The sequence below is a fragment of the Heliangelus exortis genome, chromosome 7, assembly GCF_036169615.1.
Source record: "Heliangelus exortis chromosome 7, bHelExo1.hap1, whole genome shotgun sequence".
In the NCBI taxonomy this organism is placed as follows: domain Eukaryota; kingdom Metazoa; phylum Chordata; class Aves; order Apodiformes; family Trochilidae; genus Heliangelus; species Heliangelus exortis.
The window spans coordinates 15,671,510-15,699,472 of NC_092428.1; the positions used below are offsets into that span (position 1 = coordinate 15,671,510).

Here is a 27,963-nt window from a genome sequence, read left to right on the forward strand (position 1 = left end):
GGTGGATACTGGGCTGTGATGCCTACAGGTGGGTGGTGTGAAACCTGCTACCTTAAAGTATTTACCCAACCATCTGACTATCTGCCTGCATAGAGAAATTTGGTTCTCACCTCCCTGGGAGCCTGCCAACCTCTGTCATTCTCAGTTCTACCAGACTTGCTCTCCTCTCCACTTGTGGCAAACAGTTCCCTGTCCCAGGCCATTTCACCTGCCAGAAAGAGAGTTTCTCCTCTACCCTGATGACAACCTGGGTAGACAGGTTGAGTTACACAGCCAGCAAACTGAAAATGTAACTTGGAAAACACTTGTGTTTTCCACAAATGTTTGGAAAACCTTTGGGGTTTTTTCCAAGTCCTTTAAGCTTTACAAGTTCCTGGTGAGATCTCTCAGAAGCCACCAACACCACCACCACATTCCTTTGATGGTGTTTGCTGGGTGTTCAAGTACATATCCATCTTTAATTTAACAGCAGCCCAGAGTAAGCCCATACCTGCCTATCTATCTGCATGGAAACCACAAAGAATAATTGTGATTAGAAATTTGCTGTCTCCACAGCTACAACTCAACAGGAGGAAGATTTCTAAGTAGAATATATCCAGCATTCAGACTTCACCAGCTGGCAGTGGTCATCTTTACCTGTTGGACAATGCAGTCTTGAGGCTTCAGTATTCATTTCTGTCAGCCCTCCTTTGACATCAAAGAATAGTCGCAGACCAAGGATATGTCGGTCTAAGACTGCCATCTTTCTGAGTGGCATTTCTACCTTGTAAGGGCAAAAATCTAACTCCTGGCATTTTGATGCCAGAGGAGGTTATAAGTGGTGTAGACTGGTCATACTGATTGACTGAAAACTTCTTACCCAGTAGAAGACAGATGGTGCAGCAACTCTTCCCCAGATCTTCATGAAAGCTCTTAGCACAAGACAGATCAAGATTTGGGGGCTTTGACCCTTCCTTTGCAAGCTGATGTTGCTGCCACACTGCTGCCACTGCCAGGCAGTGTGCCTAGCGTGGTGCTGGAGCCACTGCTCACACCAAATTGCTGCTGGCAGGAAGGATATGACCCATAAAGGTGTGATGAGGATATTCTGCCTACTGGCTCTCTGAACCTGCCCTGAAGCAGCTCACACTCCTCCCAGGGCAGGTCCCAGCTGTGCTGTATACATCTGGCAGCTGTGCAATGCCAGCTGCCGTAGCAAAACTGCCCATACCCCCAGGTCCTGACCCCATCCCCTCTCTGACCATCCCTCTACCAGCCCCACCTCTTCCCATCTCCTCCCTCCTTCCAGTATCAGGAAGAAACATCCCTCCCCACCTACCCTCCCCTGTCCCAGCCTCGCCATCCCCTCCCTCCCATCCCTGCATCTTTCTGTCCCTCTTCTGGCACACCTTGTACTAGTGTCCTCGCCAAGAAGCTTCAGTGCCCCATCCCAGGTTTCCCCAGCTTACCTCTGTCCATCCATACATACCTTATCCTGGCTCTGGATGCTGGTACATCTCTCCTCACCCTTCATCCGTCATCAAGGGTCCATTTACCTAGCCCCCAAACTTTGAATCAGAACCATTTCCTGTCCTGCTCTACTGCAGTGCTGAGGAGAAGACAAGAGTATAACCTGGAGGGACCATTTTGTTCCCCATCCTGAGGTGTGCAATGAACCTGGGGAGCCAATGAGTGGCACAGCCCCTCCTGCCAGCCTGTTCCAGGACCTCTGGAAAATGAGAGGCCAGTCTGACTTCTCTATCTCTATGAGAAATTATGTCTTTGGGGAAAAAAAAAATCTGGATATTTTCATGCAAAACACCACACAGTTGTAACACAGAATTTTAGCTGCAGCCCAGCTCGGCAAGACAAGTGACCCTCAGCCTGTACCAGTCCTTGGCAATGCAATTTTTGGGGAGCCACAATGAACCTTGTGCCACCAGGTTGAAAGAGTGGGAGAAGGGCAGTGCTCTCATGACAGGGAACGGCAGGGAAGCATCAAAGTTCTCACCCACCTGTTGCACCCTGAGCATTTTACCCATCTGCATGGCTACCTCAGTCCCCAGCTGCAGGGAGGCAGGGAGGAGAACCCCAACTCCAGCTGTGCTCATGCAACCAGGGAGGATGCTGCAGCCCAAAGGGCAGCTCAGAGGGATGGGGCTCTTGGGAATGGAGACCATCCCCAGCCACTTCCCCAAACACTGTCAGATGCTTTAAGGGTCTGAGCTGGGTCCCAACCTTGCTGCACAGCCACAGGTCTGTGCAACAGCCTGGGCACCAGAGACCTGAGGGGCACAGGGGTGCCAAGCCCACATGAATCCACATGTGCCAAAGTACCAGCAGCTCCCTGGCTTTTATCAGCACCCTTATCAGGTTCCTCAGATACCACATTTTCTCAAATCTACTACAGCTCCTTCACAATCCATGCCCTATCCATTCCTGGCAGGTCCCAGGTCCCAGCACCTTTCAGGCACCTCCATGCTGAGGGACACATCCCCTCATCATCTGATGTCCTTGCTCCAGGGGCTACACCTCCCTCCCCCAGCTCCTCACTGCAGTCCCCACCGTTTTCCACCATCATTTAAGTTTCTGAAGTAATTTCTTTTTTCTTTTTTGTCTTTCTTTTTTTTTTTTTTTTTTTTTTTTTTTTTTAAGCAAACCATCTACCATATGTTCTCCTCTGAAAGGGGTAATTGTTAACAGATCATTAAAACACCGTGGCGAGTGCTCTGAGATTCCTTCCCTCCGTCTTGCGCATTATCCCGTCTCTGTCACCCTTTCAATGCGGCTTTGAGGGCTCTGCTTTTCTAACTTCCTTCTCGGAGGGGGAAAAAAAAAAAAAAAAAGGAGAGAGAGAGAAAGAGCCACTGAAGTGACCCTCTTCACAGCTCTCCTCCTTGCTTTTCAATGTCTTTTTCGACACCCAACAATAATCAGGGCTGGCGTCTGCCTCTGCTGCCGCTGGGCAGGGACAGCAGGGCCACATCCTGCCCTGTTCCTGGTGGGCCAGGGTGGATAAGGCAGGACAAGGTGTGACAGGGGCATCCAGCCACCCCATGGGTACTGATGTCCTCTCCTTCCACTGCTGGGTGATGGGGCTGCTAGTCATGGGATGGTCAAAAGGTGCATCCTGTCTGTGCCTACCCCTTTGTCCCCTCTCCTGCGATGAGGGCTGCAGGATGACCCCTTGACATACACTTACATCCTGGGATAAGACCGAGAGTATTTCTTACAAAGCTCATTTCCACCAGGTGGATCAGAATGATTTTGGTGGCACAAATGCGTTTGATATGGAAATAAGTTAACAGCTGGCTGGGGGCTGACCTGAGCTCAGAGACAGTACTGTTCTGGGGAGCTTGGCTACTTTACCTCCCTTTTCTGGAGGATGAACACTATTTTAAGAGGCACCAAATGCCAGGAAGGTGGGTAGCATCAGGGCATGGACTACTTCTACTGAGTCATGGTGTTAACAGAGGCAAACCTGGGCACATCACTAGTGTCTGCCCCTTTTGCTGGGAAAGGAACATTCCCAGAGCTGCGCCCGCACATCTCCCAGCCCTACACAGGCAGGAGGACCCCAGGAGGATTACCAGCACCAGCACCAGCAGCGGTCCTGCTCGATGCTATGTTTAGCAATGCCATTTTGCAAGAAAAACGAGCCATCAAAGCTATATGAAGCCCGGGATATGTCTGACACATTCAAAATAATCACCACCATTTCAGATTCCCCGAGATGAACTTGGGGGGCTTGCAGCTGCACTGCCCCTCACCATGGAGGGAAGGATGTAGCAAGACAAACCTCTTCTATGGGTGCAGTGCTCCAAGGTCCAACCAGGTGTCCCAGTAGAATCTCACGAATGGTGCTCTGACCAGCCTGGATCAGCGCTACTGCTCTGAAGGTGGCTAAACCAGCCCCTGGCTAACCCAGGTGTGAGCCTTTTATTGGCCCCCTAATCCTGCTCATGGCAGAAGGGGACTGCCCTAATTAGGCACAGGTGGGCTTCACACGAGGTCAAGCCCACTACCTGGCAATTATTGGCACCTGGTTGCCTCATGTCACTACAGAAGGATGAGGAGAAGACCCAAGAGATGCAAAGGCACATCCCAAAAGCAGCATTACACATGATTGGCAGCATGATGGCTGCCAAACTCACCATGAGCTCCAGCAGCAAAGGTCTTGAGTTGAGGGACACTTTGTCACAGGCTCCCTACTCTTGTGACTGGAAAGGTTGAGGCTCTCAGAGCTCACATTTACATTCCTTATGTGCATCTTCTTCCCTTCTGCCATGGGTTTGGCCATTCCCCTAGAGGGCCTTGTTCCTCCGCAGCCCAGCTTCGGGCACCATTTGTACAACTCCTTCAGCTCAGGCACCTTTCCAGCAGTTACATGAAGCCCTTTGGATTCACACTTCCCCATCACAGCAAAGCAGCCTGCTGGATGGGACCAGCAAGTGTCTGACATGGGGGCAGCTTTCCTGGTCAGAAAAATCCAATTGCATTTTAAAATCCCCAGAAACTTCGAAGTTCTGCTTTCACTTACTTCTACTTCTTCATAAAGGAGCAAAAACTTTCCATGGAAGAAAATGTACATTCTTCATGATGGGAATGGGCAGGACACCCACTTTCCCAATGAGATGTCACAGATGCCTTTGCAGAGAGCTCTTGTTGCTGCTGTGAGGCAAAACTTGAGCTTTTACAGCTGCAGAGACAGACTTCAGGACATGAACCAAATCCCAGCAAAACCAGAACATCCATTCTGAGTGTGAAAACAGACCAGGCCTGGACTAGTTTTAAGGAACAAGATGGACTGAACATAATTTCATTAAATTAAACATCAGTGTTGCTCACACCACCACTGATGAAGGTGCCACCTTCTCTCCCCACACACTCCTGTCCCCCAGAAGACACCAAACAAGGAGAAAAACTCAATACAAGTTCATGAGCGCAGGGGTTGAGCTTACATCCTTGGCCCAGGGGAAACCAAGAGGATCCCAGCAAGTGCCAGAACTCTGTACTTGAAACACCAACAGGTTATTTTTTTACCAAAAAACAATTCCCAAACCCTTGCAGGCACCTTTGAATAATCAGCTTGTACAGAAAATCATGAGCACTGGGAAGTCCTAGTGAAACAAAGGGCTTTAGGAATACAAATCTGTAAAACAGCTTTTAGCTAAATGGTATTTAGATCTTAAACACTGATTTATTTATTTTTTTTCCCATCAGGAGGAAATCAGCTCATTTCTTCTCCAAGGATGCTTTTCCAGGCCAGGCTGTAACCAGCAGCCATATCCTGGGGCTAACGAGGGATTTCCAGCTTCAGGGAGGACAAAGCCGATGGAAGCTGTGCTCACACGGGGTCTTCCTTGAAGCAGGGCGGGGGACAGGGCCACCAGAGAAGCCCCGGTGCCATTCAGACACACTGAGCCGAGATTCAGTTCACAGAAAGCAGAGATTTAATGCCTGGAGTTGTGGCATGCCCACACCACCAGAGGGAGAGCTGCTCAGCATTTCTCCTCCATCGCTGCTTACAGGTTTTTATCCCATTAACATCAGCACACTTACACATACACAAATACATAGAGCTCCAACCGGACCCTCAGCTCATCAATGTGCTCAGGCCAAAATTGTGCCTGGATGGGCTGCAATTACTTGAAATCTAAAGGTAAATCTCTATTTCTAGCTAAATGGTGGTAATTCTCAATGCAATCCCTCCCTTGGGTTGCTGCAAGCACTGCAGTGACCCTTCTCCCAGAACCCATAGGGAGAGAGGGTGCTTAAATGGACTATCACTGGCTTGGCAGGACTTGTTGCAACTATTTGGTTTCCCAGCCTCAGGACGGCAGGAAAGCACCGGGATGCAGGCAGAAAAGAAACAACGCAGGGCTGAGTCTGCAAGGACTCAGTGGGTATGGTCTTTGCAGGCAAGGAAAACCCCGTGCCCAACATCTGTGGAGGGCAGGGAATCTGGGGGTGCAGGCAAAACAAGAACACATGGAGGATAAACCAGAGGAAGCTCCCATTGTCAGAGTACTTTAAAATTACACACACAGTAAATGCCATGATAGTTCTGGGATTTTGCACTGCTGCTTCAGCCTTTTAAACAGCAAGGAGTATGTGTCAGAGTAAGTTAAGGATGCATCTGTGAGGAGTGGTCCAGCTGCTCCTGCCAGCAAGGCAGGGATTGAATTAGATCAGTGTTCTTCATCCATTTCAAAATCAACATCAGCTGTCTGGAAAAGCCAAAATGACCTTCACTGGTGTGGCCACAGTGGTTTTTACTTCCAGCCAAATGCAAAAATCAGGCCAGGATGACATTTAGAGTGCAGCCCTTCACATGTTTGCAGTTGATCTGCCTGTAGACATGGAGGACATGCACATTTAAAAAGTAAATGCTGGCAGCTGGGTCAGTGATTTGTGTAGAGCACCAGCAGGAGATGAGCCACAGGGTCACCAAGGTTGCATCACATCCCTTCAGATGTGGCTCACGTGGATGAAATGGGCAGGACAGAGCACACCCCAGCAGGCTCAGCACCTGAGGATGCAACCAGCTCCTCGAAAGCAAACGAAACACCTTATGCACACTACAAACCCATTCAAAAATCCAGCTACTAACAAGACTTGAGAAAAACCAAGCCTCATGATTAAGAGCAAATTCACCTCCTCATCATGGTGTCCTCATCATCTTCTGCAGCTCTGGCAGCTGAAGGCAGCTGAGCAGAGTCCCACTGTGGCCCTTCTCCCCCTCTTCCCTCTGGTCAGCACGGGCCCGTGATGTGAAGAGCTGATTTCCTCAGATATGAGGGAATGGGAAGGAACAACAGTATTTGAATCAGTCATTTATTAAACAAAGTGACATATGTTAAGACAGTGATTGTCAGGCAAATTCTCCATCCTGAAAAAAACTGTATTACTGAGAGCACTGGGTATGGTGGAAAATTCAGTACAGCCCCCAAATTTCCTTGCTAAAGGAGAACCACTCCCTGGTATTCCCAAACACTCTGTGTTGCAGTTAAACCACCCAAATTTTAGCCACACTTCTGTCATCTCTTGCTTTCTCAGATACCTTGTACTTCCCACCACCACCACATTTATGCTATTTGTAATGAAAGAAAATTACCTTTGCCATTCACAACCTGGTGCAGCCTTCCTGCCATCTCAATTTGAGCATTGCTCCCCTCTTGCTAAAGGCCAGGGCACAGCTCTGCCACTGGCAACACCTCAGGTCTTGATGCTTCCAGCTCCCACCTTCCCAGCCCATTACTCTCCAATAAACTGATTTCAGCTTCAATCTCCCTCTTTTTCACCAAGTCAGATTATTCCTCCAAAGCTGCAGACTCCTTTTCACCTTCCTCTTTTAACCTATGCTTAAAACACACATTGCTTAACTTACCAAAATACATACTGCAGGACACAGAGAAGGAAAATTTAGGTGATAACAACATGTAGCCATTAAATATGAAACAGGCAGGGGAGCCAAGGCTGGGGGCTGCTGTGCAGGAAATCACCTCAGGCCTGGGCTTCGCAACCCCACAGGGGCTCTGTCTCTGAACACTGTCACAAATACTGAAAAACTGAATGTGTCGTATTTTTCCAGCTCCTGGAAATGCATGAAGCTTCCTCAGAAACCATTGGTGAAAGCAGAGAACTAAGCAGTGAACACTGAGTTTTGAAGAAAACAGAAAGCACACCCAGGACAAGGCAATTAGAAAACAAAACAGAAAACAAAAGGAAAAAAAAAACATAATAGAGAGAATAGTATCACATATTTTTCTGTGTGGCTTAATAGAGTGTCATAAAAGAAGAAATTAATAAATACAGGGTATAAACCAAACCTGCTTTCTTCTCATCCTGCTTCTGTTTATTTCAAGTATTGTGAGACCCAATAGCACCCTTCAAGCACCTGAAGGGGCCTACAGGAAGGCTGGAGATGGACTGTTTGCAAGGGCTTGCAGTGATAGGATGAGGGGCAATGGTTTTAAACAACAGAAAATTAGATTTAGACTGGATGCTAGAAAAAAATTCTTTACCATGAGGGTAGTGGAAAATGGAACAGGTTGCTCAGGGAGGTAGTTAAGGTCTCATCCCTGGAGATATTCAAGGTGAGGCTTGATGAGGTTCTGAGCAACCTGATCTAGTTGAGGGTGTCTCTGCTTACTGCAGCGGGGCTGGACTAGATAACCTTTACAAGTCCCTTCCAACCCAAATTATTCTATGATAATTAGATTTTGCATTTTTTCTGCAAGCCTGGGGCTGGAAAGGCTGCAAAGAAATGCTCAGGACACAGCAACAAGAACCCCAGAGCTCTCAGTGACTTCCCAAGTGTTGTCTCTGATTCACTAAGTAAGATATAGACCTCCCGAGATTCTGCCCCAAACCCCAGGCAACTCAGAGCCCAAGCCAGAATCCCAAATAAAGGTATTTCATTGATTCAGCATTTGAGAGACAGGCTAAACTCTGATGAGAAGATTAAAAGCACTTTAAACAAAATATTTGTGCTTAAAAAAGAAAAAAACAAACCTAAACAAAATCAAAACAAAAAAACTTACTGGTTTTATTTTGACAAGAATAAAATTTAGAAACATCTATCTGAACTCAAAAAAACACAGAACTCAAAAAAACAATGAAAATCATAAATCACCTAATTAATTTACTACAGAGAAAAAATACAGTACATACAAGACTCAAATATCTTGTAAGTTTACACAAAAGGCAGACAGTAATAAACTTCATTAAAAATATATCAATCATGACCTGACTGATTTGACATTGCCATTTGCCCTATTATTAAAAGGCACAAAATAACGACCAATGGAAGCGTTCAGTATCACATCCATTGTTGGCAGTAAATTCACCAAGATTAGCATAAAAAGACTATTAAACACACATTTAATATTTACCATGTTGATCAGTAAGAAATTTTTTTTGAAAGATTATGAAAATAAAGTTGGAAGGGACAAACATTTAAATACAACACCCCAAGACACACAGGCTCTTCCTATAAATCTACCTTCAAATCTCCCCAGAATAATTTTCCCTGGCTGTGTATCAGTCAGAAATCATTCAAAAAAGATTTAATGATCCAGAAGCACCTCCTGGGGTGTCTTCGTTTGCCAACACACTGAGAGCAGCAAGGCTATGGAGGTATCGGCGCACAGTCGAGCTCCTGCTGGTCCACTGGCTGGTTCCTTACACCCGCAGTCTGTAAGAGCCAGCACAGACCAGGACAGGTGGGTCTGCCTTTCTGGAACCTTGTTTGAGGTTTCCCAAGTCACCCAGGGTAACACATGCAGCACCCAGCTCCAGCAAACTCAGGAGCAGATCTCTGCCCTGCGTCTTCAAAGAGTCTTTCGCTCAGCTTGTGCTCAGTGATGATATCTTCCACCCGAGTGATGTAAAGCAAGGACAGCAACACCCCCAGAAACTGCAAAAGAGAAGGACACCTCCTGTTGGAGACCAAATACTGCTTATCCAGCACTTACAACCATTTCTAAAAATTATGTATGTTTACATCAGATACGTAGGCAGGTATGCAGTATATATACAGACAGAAACACTGCTCTTCTCTGGGCATCTAGGATTATAAATGAGTGATTTTTGTGAAGAGCTCATCCAGCAGAAGAATTACCACTCCTGTGCACCTTGGAGCATTAGAAAGTCTTAGTGGGTGCAGCTAGAAGAGGACTCAAAAACACCATGCAAAACACAATGAACCCACCAAGTCCTGCAATATATCACAGCAATGCTACCAAACTACTGGAATGTACCACCTCAGCTTGTGAGCTGGATTCAACTTAAATAAAAAATTATAATTTAAATATAGGCAAATGGGTTTTTGCATACTGTAGTAACAAATGAGATGTGCCCCTTATGGATAACACGCTGGCCCCTTCTCACCTGGGGTAGCAAGATACCAAGCAGCACACCAGCCATGATGTTGTAGTTGTCCAAAAACCAAATAAGCACTGCATTGGTGCAGCCACGGACATAAATGATGTGCTGAACACTCAAGCGCTGAAAAATAACAGAGCAGATGCTGAAAGAGGGAGTTGCACTGCTGCCTGATAGAGTAACACATGACAATTCAAATCTCAGGGAGGCAAATTCGGTCCTGCCCACCTCTTTAATCCCACTAATGGGAGTTTTAATGAGTTTTAACAAAAACTCATTATTAATTATTCTGCCTGGTTTTAAGTTGTTCCACACCTGGACAAGTGATTTAATTTTTTAAAACTGTGTTGGGGTTTTTTTCTTGAGGGGGAGAACTACTTTTCTTACAAAAAAAAAAAAATCTAGTTCTCATTTTAGATCACTTGGAAGGTAGAGAAGTCTCTCTTTAGCTTTTACCTCTGCTTCCAAGAGGAAAGCATGGCAGTGGAAAAATATAAATTGGGAACCAAGTGTTTTGTTATAGGCTCTAAAAAAGGCAAGAACAAGAGGATTTCGGATTCAGCCCTGCAAGCTGCGTGGCACCATGACCCTGGTCCATAATATAGAAAAGCACTTGAGGCTGCAAAGGGTCCTAAGCAGCTGAATGGGGTGAAGTTAAGCATATGCTTAAGTGCTTGGGGCGTTAGAGCCAGGCTGGAGCGCTTGGGTGATTAAGCCATAAATTAATGAATCTAAATGAAGACAGGTCACATGTAAAGATAACCAGTAATCCCCAGAACTAACAACCTGAGGCTGGCATTGTGCACAGAGTGCCTCAAATGAGCTGGGGAGAGGGGCTTTTCAGGCCAGTCCCCTGCACCAGCACTCCAAAGCCAGGAGTGACGAACCTGGGGCAGATCCAATTACTGCTTTCCCTTCTTAATCACTCTGCAATCAGTGCCTTGAGCCAGCAGTCTCTTCTCTGAAGTCACTGGGTCTATTCCCAAGAGGGAAAACCAGAGGAGGAGGAGGCCCCATCCCGCTCTGGGAGGGAAGAGAAGGCTGTCAGCAGGACCTGGGAAGTCCCGCTCCTCTTCCAGGAATAACTATGACAGGCTCAAAAATAAAACACCCACCACTGGGATGTAACAGACCTATAACAGCTAAGTTGCCTTTGGTGAAACTGATTTTACTTAGCGACAAACTTTTAGGTTTTTAGTTATTAAAAGCTGTTCCCAATTCAGGTCAGCATTTGGAAGTACTGAAGCATCTTTGTATAAGCTGTGCAATTTGGGGGGTGAGCACTTGGAAGGAAGACTTAAGTCAATCAAACAAGGAATGGTGGAAGGTACAAGGAAGGAAAGATACCATGATGAAAGACTATTATTTTTTTCATATATGAAAGTTATTCCAGATAAAACAACTTCGGTAGATACAAGTACACAGAAGACCATTTTATAACTGTCAAAAAAACTACAGAGAAGCACAGCCCTTTGCTACGACAGGATGGATGCTGGTTACCTTACCTCTTTCCCAATTGTTTTGTATCCACACATCGTATTGATTATGCCTGTCTGAAAGGAAAACAACAAGCATGAACTACAGTAGAAAACAAAAATAGCAATAATTATTTTCACTCTTCTCCTATTCACCCAGCCCATATAAAAGCAACACCAGGGGGTTACTTGCCAGTCCCACACTGATTTCTTCCCACTATCCCACAGGTCCAGACACAGATGCAACTCTACATGACTTTAGAGAAATAAGCATTGCTAGTGTGTCCAGTCACAAGACATTTGAACCTTACCTATCCAGCAAAACCAGTGTGCACACCAAAGAGCACAGCCATTTCATTTTAAACCCAGTGTTTGCTAATAGGACATCACAGCAGAAGAAAACATACAGAGATAGATCCATTAGAAACTGAGGCTTATAGGCATTCGGGGACTAATTTTTATCTGCTACGCTAGTGTAAATATTTAGGAAATACTTTGACTTGGAAATAGTCCTTTCAGAGCCCTCCCAGGATGAGCCTGGCCCATCTCAGCACAAAGATTTTTTCAGAGGATCAAAATCCAACCTCCAACATTAGCTGGAGTTTTCCATGACTACAAAGTGAATGAGTAATCACAAGCCATATCTGTAGTTTTCCAAGACAGAAACCAGCCTGTATTTGGAAGCATTTGTCAAACAGACAAGATTTATGCACCTTCTGGTTGGCTTTTTTTTTTCCCAAGGCAGTGGCCATAGGGCCACAGTGTCAGTGCCACCCTGCCCCTTAAGTGTCCGTGCCCCTTGGGCACATCGGCAGCATCCCAGGGCAGCAAAGCCACAAGCCCTGACATACTTCAGCACCTCACTGAACAGCCTACCCTTAAATTAGAAGTTTTCTTGTTATTTTGGGGGCTTCTTCCCACCTTTCAATCAATTTCCTCAAACTTAACATTTTGCAGGCTCCCTTAAAGCTCCATGTAGTCTTATCCCTCCTTCCCCGGTTGCCAGTGAAGCATACAGAGAATATACTTTGTTTCCCTCGGAAAAGTTTTTTATTTTAGCACTTTACTTCCTGAGCAGGTTGCATTTGAAATACCCAACGTGTCTGATTATTTGTGGCATGGCTGGTAAGGCACCTGGCATTACTAGCCACTGGCTACTGCAGCATTTAGCCTTCACAGGACTGCTGGATTTTATTGTAAGTCCTCAACAGAGGAGGGAAACCTACAAAACAGCAAGCAGCACTGTGAATGACCACTAAAAAGCCAGGTTGCTCTTTGCTAGCCAGCTCTGTATTTTTCTTTACCATCGACTGAGGGCAAAATCCTGAGTTCTTCTGCTAAGCACAGCCATGGATCAGCAGATACTATTTTCATATACACGACTTTCTTGTCTTTAAACACCTAAGGCTTAAAAAGCATAACTGTTTAGTTTTGGTTTCTGAGAATAAATCAAAGCTCAGCACAGACTTAAACAGACTCTCAGTCACAAAAAATGTGTAAGCATATGTAATAAACACCTTATTATTATACACATTTCTCAGCAACACCTAGCAGGATTATTGAGCCAATTATTGCATTTATTTTCCCTTTTTTTTAAACAGCCACACTCAAGACAGCCATGGAACGGGCACCAGTAGGCCTCACCATCATGAGCTCTGCTGTGTCTGCCCTTACTCAGTTTCTCCATCTCATGTTCAGACCAAACATCAAAACCCACTGTGGCAGGGACTGCCCATACTAAATTAAATGTAAGTTGAATATTTTAAATTGAAAACTACTTCTTTATCCAATACAGCATTGCATCCATCCTTCAAATTAAGAGTGATGGATTAAAACCACTAAAATTTTACCCAAAACACAGCTATGTGGAACTTCATGCCTGCTCCTCATGCTGCCAGCACCAGTTTATACCAGTTCATCACAGACTTGCCCAGACTCCATCTGACAGGAGGATTTTACAGGGCAGCAAGGTTTTAAGGATGGATTAGGGCAGAGCAGCAGCTCAAGTTTTGACTTTTTCCCACCAGGATGCACTGACCCTGTGGCCATTTGCCTACACTTCTGGCTTTTTCTGGAAGGAAGATTTGTTCTGTTGGGTTTTTAATACACAATTTTTAAAAAAACAGCTCCCCACCCACGGAAGCAATCAGGGCTCAGGCTTTCTGGCAAAGCCAGAGCAGCAAACCCAGGGGAAAACACCAGCAAAACTCAACATTAAGCAGCCCAGGGCCAGGCAAGCCGTGAGGTTAGAGGAGCTCCCAAGATCCCCTCTCCATCTTGAGGTCTCCGTAGTGGGACAGTAACAGAGCCAACACATCTAAGTCATTATTTTCTTCACTGTCAAGACCCATGGCCCCATTTTAAGGAAGGACTCACCGTGTTTGCAACACAGCAAGTGTAGGGCACCCCGCAGGCCAGCGGCCCCGGCGCCGTGCAGCTGTGGTACACGTTTTTTGACCAATCTCTGTAATCCTCCCCACCACAGCATTTAAACTGGGGAAGAAATGACACCAAAGACAAAGAAAAAAAACATTAAAATCTTCATAGCTATTAATTAATACTACTTAAATAATCTAAGCAGAAAGTCTTCCAAGAACTAGAAAACAAAGTAAGAACGCAGCTGTTTCAAGAGCACTGAGCTACCCAGCAACTGTCATGTTAGCAGCGAGGCACATATGAACGTATATGATAGATACAATGGAAAAGAATGAAACATATAGGTCCTGTTTCTCTATCACTGAGCTGCTACCCAGGGTACCAGAGTAAACTACAACAGCACTAAGTTCAACCTCCCATCTTTTCAGAGTTGAAATTTCTTTTTTTCCAGGTCTGGACATCATTAAGCAATGTTTTTACATTGAATTAATCTCAAGATGTAATCTACTTCCTCAGTTTTTTTAAGGATTGTGATTACATTTCTAAATGAGTCTAAAAGACAAAAGCATTGCTATAAGCTATGAAAAAAAAAAAAAAACCCACCAAACCATTTTTGCTGTAATTTACTAGAACTGAAATCTGGCAAAAAAAATACTTTGAGTTTACACTGACTTAAGACAAATATTCATTTTATATATTAAATGAAGGGAATAGGAGCAGTTTATTTAATAACTGAAATGTGTATTTGCTCTATGTATACATAATTTTGGGCAGTGCATGGAAAGTTTAAAACATTATGAAGCCTAATGACAACACTTCCTCAGGATGGTTTGCTTCTGACAGACTTTCCATGTTAATTTTGTTTTCACAAGCAGGCTGCCATGTCCCTAACGATGTCATAAAATATATGTATCACTTCCTAAGTTAACTTCTTTTTTTAATCACTATTTGGCATGGTCACTGACACCGCATTTCTGAACATTTTTTGCTCTGAAACAGCAGTCTCTGAACTGCATGGCAGAACTCTGCAAATATCCACCAAACATTTGAAGACACTAGCCTTTAAAAAAAAAAAAAAAAAAAAAAAAAAAAAAAGCTGTGAGTCAGTCAACTACACGTGCCATGAAGTAATGCTCAGCTGGGCTCAATGTACTTCTGAGTTTTAATTAGAGGTAAATACACTTCCATGGGCACTGCCTTTGCACAACCACCTTGTTAAAAGCTTGGTATGTGCCCTCAAGTGAAAACACAAGAGCCTGGGTTTCAACAGCCGAATTCACAGCATCATGGAACTGTTTGGGTTGGAAAGGACTTTAAAGATCACCTAGTTCCAACCCTCCTGCCATGGGCAGGGACACTTCCCACTAGATCAGGCTTCTCAAAGCTCCATCCAACCTGGCCTTACACAAAGTGTAAGAAAACGGGTGGAATTAAGGCTGTATTAGCTGGCTGGGGGGCTCACAGAAGCCTAAATGTTCACAGGATCTGGCCTTGAGCAGCCCAATCACACCTATCAGGGCAAAAGCTGCATTTTCCCTCTGCTTCTGGATGACTCAGGGGGCTTCACATGGCAGCTGGGATGCTGGAGGTGCCCTGCCCGTGGCAACACCGTAACAGATGACACACGAGATTTCACCCCCCTCATCAATGAGAATCTGACCACTGATAAAACACAATGCTGTGGCTGAGGACTCAGGACTGTAATAGCCTCAGGAAAAAAAAAAAAAAAAAAGAAACAAACCCGCTTTTGAACAGAATCCATTATGTTCTTGAAGTCTAAGTCATCATAGTAATTCTCAATTCCTCTTCTTATATTATCGTTCAAAAAGTTGATTGTCTAGGAGGCAGAAATAAAGCAGGAGTCATGAGTTACACATGCCAGAACAAAATCAGAAGCACAAGGTAATAGTGCAAAACCTCTCCAGAGAGGTGCTGCTTCTCCAAGAGTCTCCAAGTATCTCCTAGGTCCCATTTTTTCCCAGAGAATGGGGGGGCAGGATCCTTTCCACGGGGCACTGGGGGTCCCTGGCATCTTTTGGAATGTAACAACTTTCCTCTCAACCCAGATGGCTACACAGCTCAAAGCTAAAACCTTGCATGTCAGAAACCTGAGATTTGTCTGTTTGGTTTCTCAGAATTACAAATTCCAACACTCCAAAACAAAACACAACAGAAATTATTATCTCATCAATTACTAGAGATATGAAGAGATTTTGCACAAGTCAAGTGTGTAACTTGGGTCCAACATGAAGTAAGAAGACAACACTAGCTAGAGTGAACAAAATACTGCTTCAAAATAACAATTTGTTTGGGTTTTTTTTTTAATATTTTTTAGGGTTTTTTTATATAACATGTAAGTATGTATGACTTCTTTTTGTGGGAACAAGATCAGTAAGATTGGAATGGGGAGGGAAGAGGTCTTATTATTCAGGATCTCATATTCTGCAAGATTAGAAAAAAAATCAAAGCTCAGAAATCTAGTACTTGCCAAAGTTAACACATTCATGTTTTAAAACTTTTCTAGCAGAAAAAAAAGTCTACTATTTTCTGTTCAGTAAAATTAAGACTTATATGTAACTATACCATGCTTGTAAATCAGCTGAGACCCAGAAGACAAATGAGAAGAAAGCACTTTGTAATACATGAAGAGCTGGAAACTGCTTTTTCCTGTGGTGCACATTCCTCATTACCAGATTTTCTCCAAATTCTTTAATTTGTAACTCATCTCCAGAATGGGTGGCCAATCCCACCCATCTCCAATCTGAAAAGCCTGGACCTGCCTTCAAGACTCTATCAGTTCGTGTTTAGGTGACAATTTTAATATCTTTTATCTGCTCAGCAGGAGAGCCCTAACACCATGGATTGGGAGTAAACACTCTTTGGTGATCAAAACCCTAAATGCAAGCAGCTCACCTGGTTCTTGAAGATAAGGGCCACCACTCCACCAGTCAGCTCAATCAGCAAGCAGATACCAAGGATGTACATGAACTGCAGAATCATAGAATCATAGAAAGTTAGGGGTTGGAAGGGACTTCGAAAGATGATCTAGTCCAACCCCCCCTGCCAGAGCAGAGTCACCTACAGGAAAATAATTGCACGTGAGACCTTAAACAGAACAAACCCCCATTACTCTTCGGAATAGTGTCCTGAAGTCTGTAACATTCAATCACTAACATATTTGGCTTTCTGCATATGAAATGTCATTTTAAAGAAAGACAGAAAATCATGGTTCTTGTAAAACTGTTTGTGTCACAAGAAAGCCCTTTTTCCTCACTTGAGTCATTCTGGGTTTTGTCCAACTGGCAAGCATATTATTTTGCTGCTTTGAATGGACTCAAAACCAATAGATGCATTCATCATGCCGAGACACTTCTCTCCATAACAACATCCCAGAGCATCATATTAATGAACTGCAACAAAAACCAGCAAATACTGTGTTTTTATGCATCCTACAAAGACAGTACCTCCCCCTTAGCTTTGATTTCTTAGGAGAAGTTGTGCTTTAGAATAACTTAATCACTTTCTATAAAATTGCCAGTGTAAAGCAAAATTCTGGGCTGGAAACATTTTACTGCACTGCTTCGTAAGAGTGAACTGAGAAATAGTGCAGAACCAAGCCAGCTGAGCACAGAGACTGCATGATGGGCACTACAGGCCTTACTATTCTCAGTGGTAAGAAAAATTGTATCTGCTAGTTCTCTATTTACTTATTCATCTGTGCATACATAAACATGCTCCAAAATGCACTTCCACATGACGACAATGTCTGCATCCGTGACTACTTATCAAGCACATTCAAAATTTGAATAACACGAAGAAATCCCTAGCAACAACACAAGACAACTGCAACGTGCCAGTACTTGAAATGTTTTCCCAGCCCAAAGGATTCTTTAGGTATAAAAGATGACTGTTGTGTGAATTTTGGTCTGCTTCTTAACAGTGAACTTCATCAGGGAAGAAGTTTTAGGATCTCTCATCTGAAAACAATCTCCAATGCTCCACCCTGAGAGCTGGTTTAATTTCTGTGCTCTTAATCCCAGTATCAGTGTCACCAATTCACCAGACAGGTGTCTTCCCTCCTGCTAAATCAGGAATCAGTCTGAGAACCAAACATCAGGGGTTTTCTTCAATGAAATACCCTACTGGGTTTGCTACCACTACAGGAACAGAAAACGTCCTTGGCATCAGGGGAGGGAATACCACCACTCTTAGAGTGAATGAAACAGGCTCTCAGTAAAATTCTAGCCTAATTTAAAAATCCACAGCTACCTCTTGCTTTGTCTCACATAACATACCACATATTTAGCATTTCTTCAAATTGAACTTACATGAAGGCAAAAATCATGTTCTCACGCTGTATTTTTTATCACTCATTTGAGCAACTTCCATCTGCAATCACAGCCTTATACAGGAATTTCCCTAAAATTTACCCTCTCAGCACCACTGGGGGGAACTTTGTCCTTTCCACTTCCCCCTGAGGGCCCTTCTCTCAAAGCCCTTCGGTGCTACACAGCTAACATCACAACACGTTTCTCCAGCAGCATCCTCTGTGTTGAAACAAGAAGTATTTGGAGAACCAACAGAGACCACAACTCATCTCTGCACTAAATACCCCAGCATGCAGGTCTACAGCTTTAGGAAATGCTCCCATAACCAAGGGGAAGAAGCTACAGACAGACTTTGCCTTTTCCAAAGGGGAGAACTATTTCTTCTTCAACACAGCTCTCTCGGGCAGGGCACATGCCTACGGCATGGCCTGAGCAGGCACAGTGGTGCCAGGCTAGCAGCAAATGGTATGTCAACAGCTGAGTTTGCACAAGATCCACGCTGGCTGATAATAATCCACATTCCTGGTTGTTTTCCATAAAGCCCTCTACCACCAGGAAGTCGGATTGCTCAGCACCAGGCTCTGACCCTCGCCTGCTCTGTCGCCAGCAAGATTAAATCCTGCTGCTCCCTAAGCAGACCAGGGCTAGGGGACCACCACCATACAGCAGTTTCAGATTTAATTAACAGCAAAATAGCAACTTGATTTCAATATTTTTCAATGCAGACACAGTTATGCATCTGAATTCAGGTGACACTGAAAAGCGAAACTGATGAGACTTAAAAATTAACAAGAAAAAACCAACACTTACTGCTTGAAGAAGGCATAAATTGTCTCTTAAAGAAGCCAGAACACCAACAAAAGATACCAGGAACATTACAATTCCCAAAAGTATTAAAATAATTGCTGGGGCTAGAAAGGCACTTTCTAGAGTTTTGTACTTCTGTCTTTCAACTTCTGCATAAATCCCAATGGCGAGGACAAGGGCTCCGATCACCTGACACAGAAAAAGAGAACAGCACAGATGTAATTCTTTCTGCCAATAAACACAGAGATGACATTTTGTCAGTACACATGAACCCCTGAGGACTCACTTCAGAATTAATAAAAAACAATAAACCACTAAGATCAGAAGTACAGATTAAAAACAAACAGAAAAACAAAAAAACCCACCTCCAAGACTAAAGTAGAAAAAAAGCCAAGTTAGGAACAGAGTTGTTTATTTAAAAAATAAATTTAATAATGTTTTCACACTGGAAGTTTAACAAATTGAAACATACATCACTGGTTGAAACAATTTATTACTCATCTGAGATCACATAAAATAGCAAATGCCATGGCATTAATATTCCCCCTTTGTGTGTCTGTCTGTCCATCCCTCTGTGTGTGTGTTCATGTATATGCCCCTAACACAATTCCTAATCCAGTCTGCTATCAACAGCTTCTATGTCCCTTCCTATCAACTCCTGTCATATTTAGGCTCAGTAAATACAGCCAGGTGGATCCTAACCTCCACTCCTCCTGCCACCAGGTAAAATGCACAAGATTAAAAAAAAAAAAAAAATTAAAAAAAATGCAAGTTTGAAATTACATCACTTTCTTGGAGCAGGTAGCAGATAAAGCCAATAAACAAAACAAAAAGTGGTGCACTTCATTTAACAAGGTAAAGGTATTTCAATTGATATAATTACAGCTAAGCCAAAATCATTTGGTATTAAACTTATGCTGTGCCACAAGTTGCTTTGAATTATGCTGAATTTAAAATAAATTCCACAACACTCAATCATGAAAATCACAGTGGAAAAACTTCAGCACCAAGCCCAGCAGCCACGCACATCCCCACGGAAGAGCCCAGATTCCCATCAGTCATTTTGGCAATCTGACAAACAACATTTCCTTTTTCTGATCCAACATTTCAGCAGGAACCCCGAGACACCAAGGGCAAGGAGAGCACATGTCTAAATTCCATGAGCCCTTCTGACCCCACGTTATATAGCCCAAAAAAAGGCTGGACAAACACAATGTATGTAGTTGGAAGATGGCAAGTCCAAGTTGAAATACTACCTTAATTATGGGGTATCTTAAAATAAGTAACAACCAACTGGAAACTCTTGATTTTCTACAGGTAAAACTAAAAAAAAAACTAAGGAAGTTATCTGAGGAATGCCACAGAGGTGTAATTCACAAAAGTAAAATCTTAGAAGACCCCACCCATAAAAATGCATATAGCAAAGCTATTTAAAAAGAAACCTAAAATTTTATGACCAAATGCATAGCAGCTCCCCCTGTGACAATTTCAGAAATTGTCCTGATTACAGAAGGTAGAAGAGAAAAGATGATGGACAAATAACAGACACCCGAGCTTACCATTTGTTTGCTCCTACTGTAAAAATGTAATTAGGATTTTTATTACTAAATGGTCCATTTGTACTATTACCTTTTCCTTTAAAAAAAACAGTTATCTGAATAATAGATTTTAAATTGCTTTTCGAGCAGATGACAACATAAACAAATCAGTTTGAAAATTTTAAACATGGATATAACAATTGAGGTAAGAGTCTCAGAACCATACAAAACAACTACAGAATATAAAATTTTTGACTGCACCTGCATGTGTGATTCACACATTCTAGCATTATTATCATTATTATTTTAAATAAATAAATAAACAAAACAAAACCTAAAAACCTGATACCTCTGTGTCCAGACCACATTTACCCTGCTCGGAAAACAGCAGACAATAACTTGCAGAGAGACTTTTCTGTAACCAGTAAAGCACCATTAAGAAGTTCACCATTTGCTTGGTAGGTTCTTTTCTTTTTTCTTTTCCTTTTTTTTCTCCAGAAAATTTTAGAAAAATTAAAATTGTGCATAAACCACAGAGGTTAAAACTTGATGGGGAATTTCAGAAGTCTGTTATTTTGAAACTGGAACATTTACTGAAACATCTTTCTTAGATGTATTTTTCTCATCAAAACATTCAATTTAAACTGGTCTTTAAAGACTCAAAGACTGGACTTTAACGACTCTGTCTGTGAGCAGACATACAAGATGCATTCCCACTTTAAAAGCTTACTATATACAGGCACAGAGAATTATATTCAAATGTATCTTGACCCCTTCCATCTGCATTTTCCTCATGCACCTTCCAACATCACTTCTAGCCTTTTAAGCACAGAAGAAACTTCAGTCCTGCCTTTCATTTTCCAAACAGAACTATAAACTGACTCCCCTGCCCACCCAAATTCCCACCCATTACACCTTTTACTGCTCCAACATCCAAGGTGGCTGATACCACATCCCAGGGAATCACAGACTAAAGTTATCTCCCAATCCGATGTACTCTAGGTGGCCCTGCTCTGGCAGGGGGGGCTGGGCTAGATGATCTTTCGAGGTCCCTTCCAACCCCTAGGATTCTATGATTCTATGAATCCCAAGGAGATAAACAAGGAGCTTCTCACCTAGCATGAAAACTATGGGGGGGAAAAAACACATATAAACACGTAATTAAAATCCTCATTCCTTCCAAGCAACATTTACGTTGTTATTATCTTCTTTTATTTAAGCATCTAGAAGTTTAAAAGATTTTTATTATCATGGTCAAACCAACAGCAGCAATTCTTCAGGTCAAGCAGATCTCCTAATTTAGCAATCATCCCACCCGTGTCTCTTCTGCAGGACTGTGCTCCCCCTTCCAGAGACCAGGGGTGGAAATGCACATAAAAATATGTCCTGTTTATATCCTGCATCCTTCACAAAAACTCCCGATTTGGCAATTCACTGTCTGCAGGAAAGAACTAACTGGCCTTGACTCACATTATATGAGCATTCACCAGCAAATACCAGGTACTTTCTCTGGGGCTTTTGCAGGCACAGACATTGCTTTCCCAAGAGAAAAGAAAATTATTTACTTATAGCATAGTGGTTTTAATCCTGTATTCGCAACTTACACTCTTAAACAAAGTGCCCGCTCAGGAACAGCACTTTCTGTTTAAAATGCTGGGTGCCGTTTCAAGCAGGCGTAAAAAATTACATTACACCCTCATTCACAAGCAAAACAGTTGCCTGAAAAAGCTACAGAACTATTTTTTCAAAAAAAGTCCCGGGTGGCATGGGAAGAAGCCACAGCAACAGGGCCCTCAGCAAACATCCCTCTGGCACTGCCAGCAATGCTTTCCTTTCCTTCCTGCTTTTGCCTAAGGCTGATACTGAGTTCCTGGTAATTAAAAACAATCGTGGGGTCTTGAATGCGGGTGTTCATCTCTCACAAATGTACCGTAGGAACAGCACCAGCAGGGAGGAAACTGAATGGCCTCAGCATCCCTTACGTTAAACCCACACAAAAAAAAGCAGCAAAAGAACACAAATCACCCAAAATTCAAGCAGGCAAAATAGTCAACAGCCAAACTTTACTCCCAATTATACTAATTAAAAAAAAAAAAAAAAAAAAAAAAAAAAGGCAAGACGACTAACACAGCTGAAAAATGAACCCGACTGCTGATATTTACAGCTAATGAGATCTGCTTGACTAAGCTAGAATAAAAGAAAATATCAAGAGGCACCCACGCACCGCACTGCACACAACACGGCGTGTGTAGGGACAGGGACAGGGACAGCAGCACTGCCCGGCGCCAGCAGCCTCCCGGCTCAGCCCTCTCCGCCCCTGCCCCCCCGACCCTCTCCCCACAGCAAAACATCCCCGGGGCAGGGCCCTGAGACTGAAGCGCTCTGTTATAAACAAGGGCAGAACACTGAGAATCCAGAGCAAGCAACGACAAAGAGTAAATAAAAAACCCTCGGGTTGCTTGGAAGAGGCTCTGTTGTGGGGGGACACTCGGAGGAAAACATTTCAGACGGGCCCTTTTTCTGCTACCGCATTAATTTCTACCCTGGTGTCAAAGGCAAATGCAGAGTAGACAATATGCATGGTCCTTTGTGCAGGACACGCTGAAAAGAAAAAAAACAAAACAAAACAAAACCACAGCAAATTTCCCTTATCTGACAATCACACCTGTGGAATAGCTAATGTGGAAATAATGCAGGAAACTTCAGGTGTATGGAACCCTGCAGGTGTTTTCCTTGGTTGGTTTATCTGCTGAGAAAAAGGTATCCAAAGATCCCAAAAAACTGAATTACATCCGAACACCACATTTCCATGCTTCTTTATCCATAAATCATACCCTTACTCAGACACCTACGATTAAACCTGACAGATTTTAAGCCTCTTTTGCCATGCAACACGCTAAAAGATTTACACCCCCACCTCTTAAATACTTCATTTACTAAGGCAGAACCAGAAACTGAGAAGACTTCATTCTTTAAACTGAAAGAGCCAGAAAGAAACCCTGCGTAAGCATCTCATACATCAGTTCAGCCTCGGGCCAGCATCACTCTAGTGTCCCAGAAAAGCATCTTTTAAAATCATGATGCTTATAATGAGCCCCAATGGCTCCTTCCAGCCCGGAGGGGTGCCTGGTTAGGGTGAATTTGATAAGTCGGGGGCAATAGTCTGGATCCAAAGAACATTATCACTTTATCACCCCACAGCACTTAAGATTTATCTGACTGGAAGCAGCAAGTGTGGCACACCTTGAAGTTCTAAACCTTGGCAGTATCACCTACCCATGGCTCAGAAAAGGGGTTATCCTACATACCGATGCCTACAGGGCAAAGGCTTTATCTGCCGAGCTACCCCGGAGGAAAAAGCATTTAAATACACGCATAAACGAATTTTATTTGCTAAACTTTGCACCCCTACGAGTCCCCATCTGCCAGAACCAGTCTGTCAGTGCCCGAGGAGCTACACCCACGGCCACAGGCGTGCCCGCACCCCATCCTTGCAAAACCCCCGCTGCCCTGCGCAGGAGGGAACCCTCGGTTTTCCTGGTGAGACGAGCAGGGGACCCCCACCCGCCCGCCCCCCGCGGCCCTCACCCAGAAGATGGTGGAGTAGGTGATGAGGGTGAGCTTGAGGCAGAGGTAGGAAAGCCTCCCGCAGTACCGCACTTGCTCGGCGTCCCCCGCCGCCATCCTCCCGCCCCTCAGCACCTGCTGCCGGCCCAGCCACCTCCCCACGGTCCTCCCGGACCGCCCCGTCCCACCCCTTCCCGGCGGACGGGGGAGGGAAGCAGGGAAGGAGGGAGGGAGCGGCCGCCTCGCCGGGCCCGCCCGTCCCCGCCGCCATGTCGGGAGCGGGGAGGGGTGGGATCGGAGGGGCACAGGGAGAGAATGGGGGAAGCCAAGTGAAACATTCCCTTTTCCTTCCTTGTTTGTAGTTTCTTCTTTCTTTTTTTTCTTTCTTTCTTTGTTTTGGTTTTGGTTGGGGCGGGAGGGGGCGTGGCTTTTTTTCCCCTTGTTTTATGATTTTTTGGTTGGTTGGTTGTGGTTTTTTGTTTTTTTACCTGTCCGCCCAGAGGTTGCTTGTTCTGGGCTAATCCCGCAGGTGCAGAAATGTGTGTGTGTATGTATGTGTGTGTATATATATATATATATATATTGCAGTCCAGACAGTCACCAAAGGCTGATGCCAGAATCCAGAGCAATGCCCACATCCACAAACCTCTGCAAGTGGCATTTAAGACAGCAAGGATAGAGATACACACTGAGCTGCTGCTGCGAGGGTCAGCACACAGAAACATGGAATTACCAAATGGTTTGGGTGGGAAGGGACCTTAAGGATCATACAGTTCCAACCCCCTGCTGTGCGCAGGGACTCCTTCCACTACACAGGTTGCTCAAAGCCCCATCCAACCTGGCCTTGAACACTCCAGGGATGCAAAAGCCACAGCTTCTCTGAGAAACTTGTACCAGTGTCTAACGACCTTCATAGTGAAGAATTTCTTCCTAATGTCCAACCTAGAGCTCCCCTCTTTCAGCTTGAAATATGACAAGGCAGAATCCCTACACACTAAAGCAGCACAATAAGCAATACTAAAGGATTTAACTAGCATTATAACACCCGGGTAATTGCAAAACCAGAGGGTCCTGACCTGCAAATAATGTGCTACAGGGAATGGGCACATGGCCCTGGCAGCATTTTCTGCCCACACCAACATGATCCATGTCCTGCTGCCTTGACAGTGGGTCAGTGTTGGGTCTTGCACAGTGATCATGAACTGCAAACACCATCCATGCCTGTGAGATGAAATAAGCCCTTTCAAGCTCACAGTGCTGTGCTCCTATCCCACAAAGGGCTATTTTCCTCTGGGGAAAAATGTCCCATTCAAAATGTCAAGACAACTGTCACAGAGTTGGTTGTTGCATCCTGGCCCAGAGCAGAGACATTGAAAATCAGTGTCTGGTGTCAGAGAAGATGAAGTATGGCAGCATTTATTCTTAAATTGTCTAGCAAAGAGCCTGTGGAAAAACCCTGAGCTGTTTATGTCAAACTGTGTTAGTGGGCAGGCTAATAATTTTTTTTTGGTACATACATTGAGCCAGGAGTTGCTACCAAAATCTCTTTTATAAAGCATTAAAAATATTCCTAGCTATTTCTTTTATAATATGTGCTATTACTTTTGAATGCAGTGCTAAACTTGGCTTCTGGAAAGAAAATTAGCCAGGCTGGTACCCTTCCAACAACAGCACAGCTCATCACCTGTATGTTTCTGACAGTAATACATAACACAGTGTCCTCGACTATTCCTCTTCTAAAATATCAATCACTTCAGTTTTCAGACAAATTTGCAAATATCCCTGATGCTTACCAATGCTGTGTAGGCTGGAAATCACACCATATATTGTGTAAGCAGTGGGAATTAGTCTGCCATATATTCTTCATGTCTCATGGGCATTGTTCACATCCAAACCTCTCTGCTCCTGTCACTTACACACTCTCCCTGTTTGTGTAGTTTACTACATTAGTAGTTTGGTGTTACTTCCCAAACACCTTACCTTGTTTGTGCTCTGATAGGCATGGTAGATCTCATGAACAGCCTGCAAAAGCCATGAGTGACTCAGAACTTTAGGATAGTTGCAGAAAAGATCTGTAAACCCACAAGCTAGCCCTACACCAGGGAGTGTCAGTAAAACCCTAAAGCTTTTCAGAACCACCAGCAGCATTTCTGCTGCTTTCTTCCAGCCCAAGCCTGGCTGATAAAGCTGCACATTTCCCCACCCAGGGTGGATGCTTCTGGTCTTCACATCCTTCTCTCAGAGCTGTTCTCTCAACAAAGGTCTTTCCTTTCAGAGCCAGAGTCCAACATACAATACAGTTAAAGCCTCTACTATTCCTATTACCTTGTGTCATTGTTCCAAACGACAAAATGAACCTTATTCACCCTTTCAAACCTGCATCTTTTGTTTGCATCTCTCACCCTTTGCTCAGATCAGTGACTCAGCATGACGATGTTTGGCCTCAAACAATTCTACCTGTAATAAAAACAACAGTGAAACCAGCCAAACCCAGAACCCTTTTTCCTGGTATAACACTAAAATCATTAGAGAGGTGGGGTTTGCCCATGGTCCCTTAGAAGTGCTACTGTCCTGAGGAATTTGGAGCCTGCCTTTGTAAAAAATCGCTCCAGTTTGCAAGTCAAAAGGCTGATGGCACATGCACTGGCTGGAATCCAAGAGAATAACTTCCTGAATGCACAGCCAGGAAATGGAGAAAAGGTGTGGGTGTGTATAAATGAAACCAAGTCCCTGCTGACTTTTATGTTGACCAAAAGGTGGCTGCTTCTCCAATTATTACCCGATAACAGAGCAGGGACTGGGGCAGGTGGTTCAGAGGCAGCAATGGTGCTCCCTAGGAAATGTGGGCACCCTGACCATCTTTAAAGTCAGCCAAGAGAGGTTATAGTTTCATCACTGAAACATAAAAAAAGTACAGCCCTTTTTCTGAGTGCTTCCTTATGTTCTGCTTTCCATAGCAAAGACTGATAAAGCACTTTAGCTGCACTCACAGCTAAACATATGGAGATTTTTGCTCATCTTCTCTTTGGAATTTGAAGAGACTTGAGCAAGTCAAAGGAAAAAAAAATCTGAAGAACACTATTAGCTGTTGAATTCACAATGCAAATCAGGAGAAGGCTTCCTGGATGGCACACGGAAAGTGTAAGGTTCTTAATCTGTTTAATGTGGTGTCAGTGGAAAGCTTTCAAGAAGATCCCGGAACAGCTTTACAGTGCACATGCAGTATACAAATGTGTATTTTTGCAGTTTCTGGGTAGGGAAGTGAGTGGGATCGCCTGCAGGAAAGTCCATTGTGAAGAGAAGGAGATGTTACATGCAGTACTGCAGGTACTGATTTCTAAAATACGCCCTTTGGGTAATACCATATCAGACACCAGCTTTACAGAGTTGTGGTGATTAAGTGATGGGTTAACTGAAGGCTGCCTCCAGAAATTAATGAAGCAAAGAAAGAGTCCAGGCTGAGCTGGTGAAAAGCATCCTTAACAATAAATACTGCCCTGTTATGGGGGAGCCTGGAACAGCTGCAGTTCCAGGAACTAGGGGAGCACTGCCATCCCAGTGCCACTCACATCCTTTGTGTGAATCACCAGGAGCTTTCTGAATCCTGAAAAAAAAAAGGTTTTAATATCTGCAAGTAGGTTTTAATACCTTTCACTACCTTTTAGCTTCCAGCAGAGCAGGCATGAGCCAGTGCCAAGTATTCTTTGCAATCCCAGCCTCAAGTGTGTTGCTTGTCTTTATGTCATTTACTAAAAAGCTGACAGTGAGCAAGGGTGCTGTGCTCAGAGCAGAGACAGGAGTAAGGGGTTCCCCTTTCTTATGAGAATCAGATACTCCTCCTTGTATATGTGAGGCCAATAATTTTTTTTTCTGCAGCAGATGCTGGGAAAGTGGATGCGGGGGTCTGAATGTCCCTCAGCATCATGGAGCATGGAGGCTGGGAACAGAGGTTCCTCTGGATGTTTCTGTGTTGGAAAGCAGCTGGAGAAGGATTTCTGGAGTTTT

The 27,963-nt window shown here is 44.0% G+C and overlaps 1 protein-coding gene across 2 annotated transcripts; it reads right to left on the reverse strand.

The window, feature by feature from the left end:
• Window positions 1-8,516: 8,516 nt before the first annotated feature.
• On the reverse strand, window positions 8,517-24,116 carry TSPAN15 (tetraspanin 15). 2 transcript variants are annotated; one of them, XM_071749024.1, is made up of 8 exons: window positions 23,980-24,116; window positions 18,857-19,042; window positions 16,632-16,706; window positions 15,460-15,555; window positions 13,719-13,835; window positions 11,373-11,420; window positions 9,874-9,990; window positions 8,517-9,400 (listed from the first exon to the last, which is right to left on the reverse strand). In XM_071749024.1, the coding sequence occupies exons 1-8, from the start codon at window positions 24,073-24,075 to the stop codon at window positions 9,248-9,250; spliced, it is 888 nt and encodes a 295-aa protein (XP_071605125.1). In that variant the 5' UTR covers window positions 24,076-24,116; the 3' UTR covers window positions 8,517-9,247. The 2 variants fall into 2 exon arrangements, with proteins under 2 accessions (XP_071605125.1, XP_071605126.1); XM_071749025.1 differs by lacking the exon at window positions 13,719-13,835.
• Between the last annotated feature and the right edge of the window lie 3,847 nt (window positions 24,117-27,963).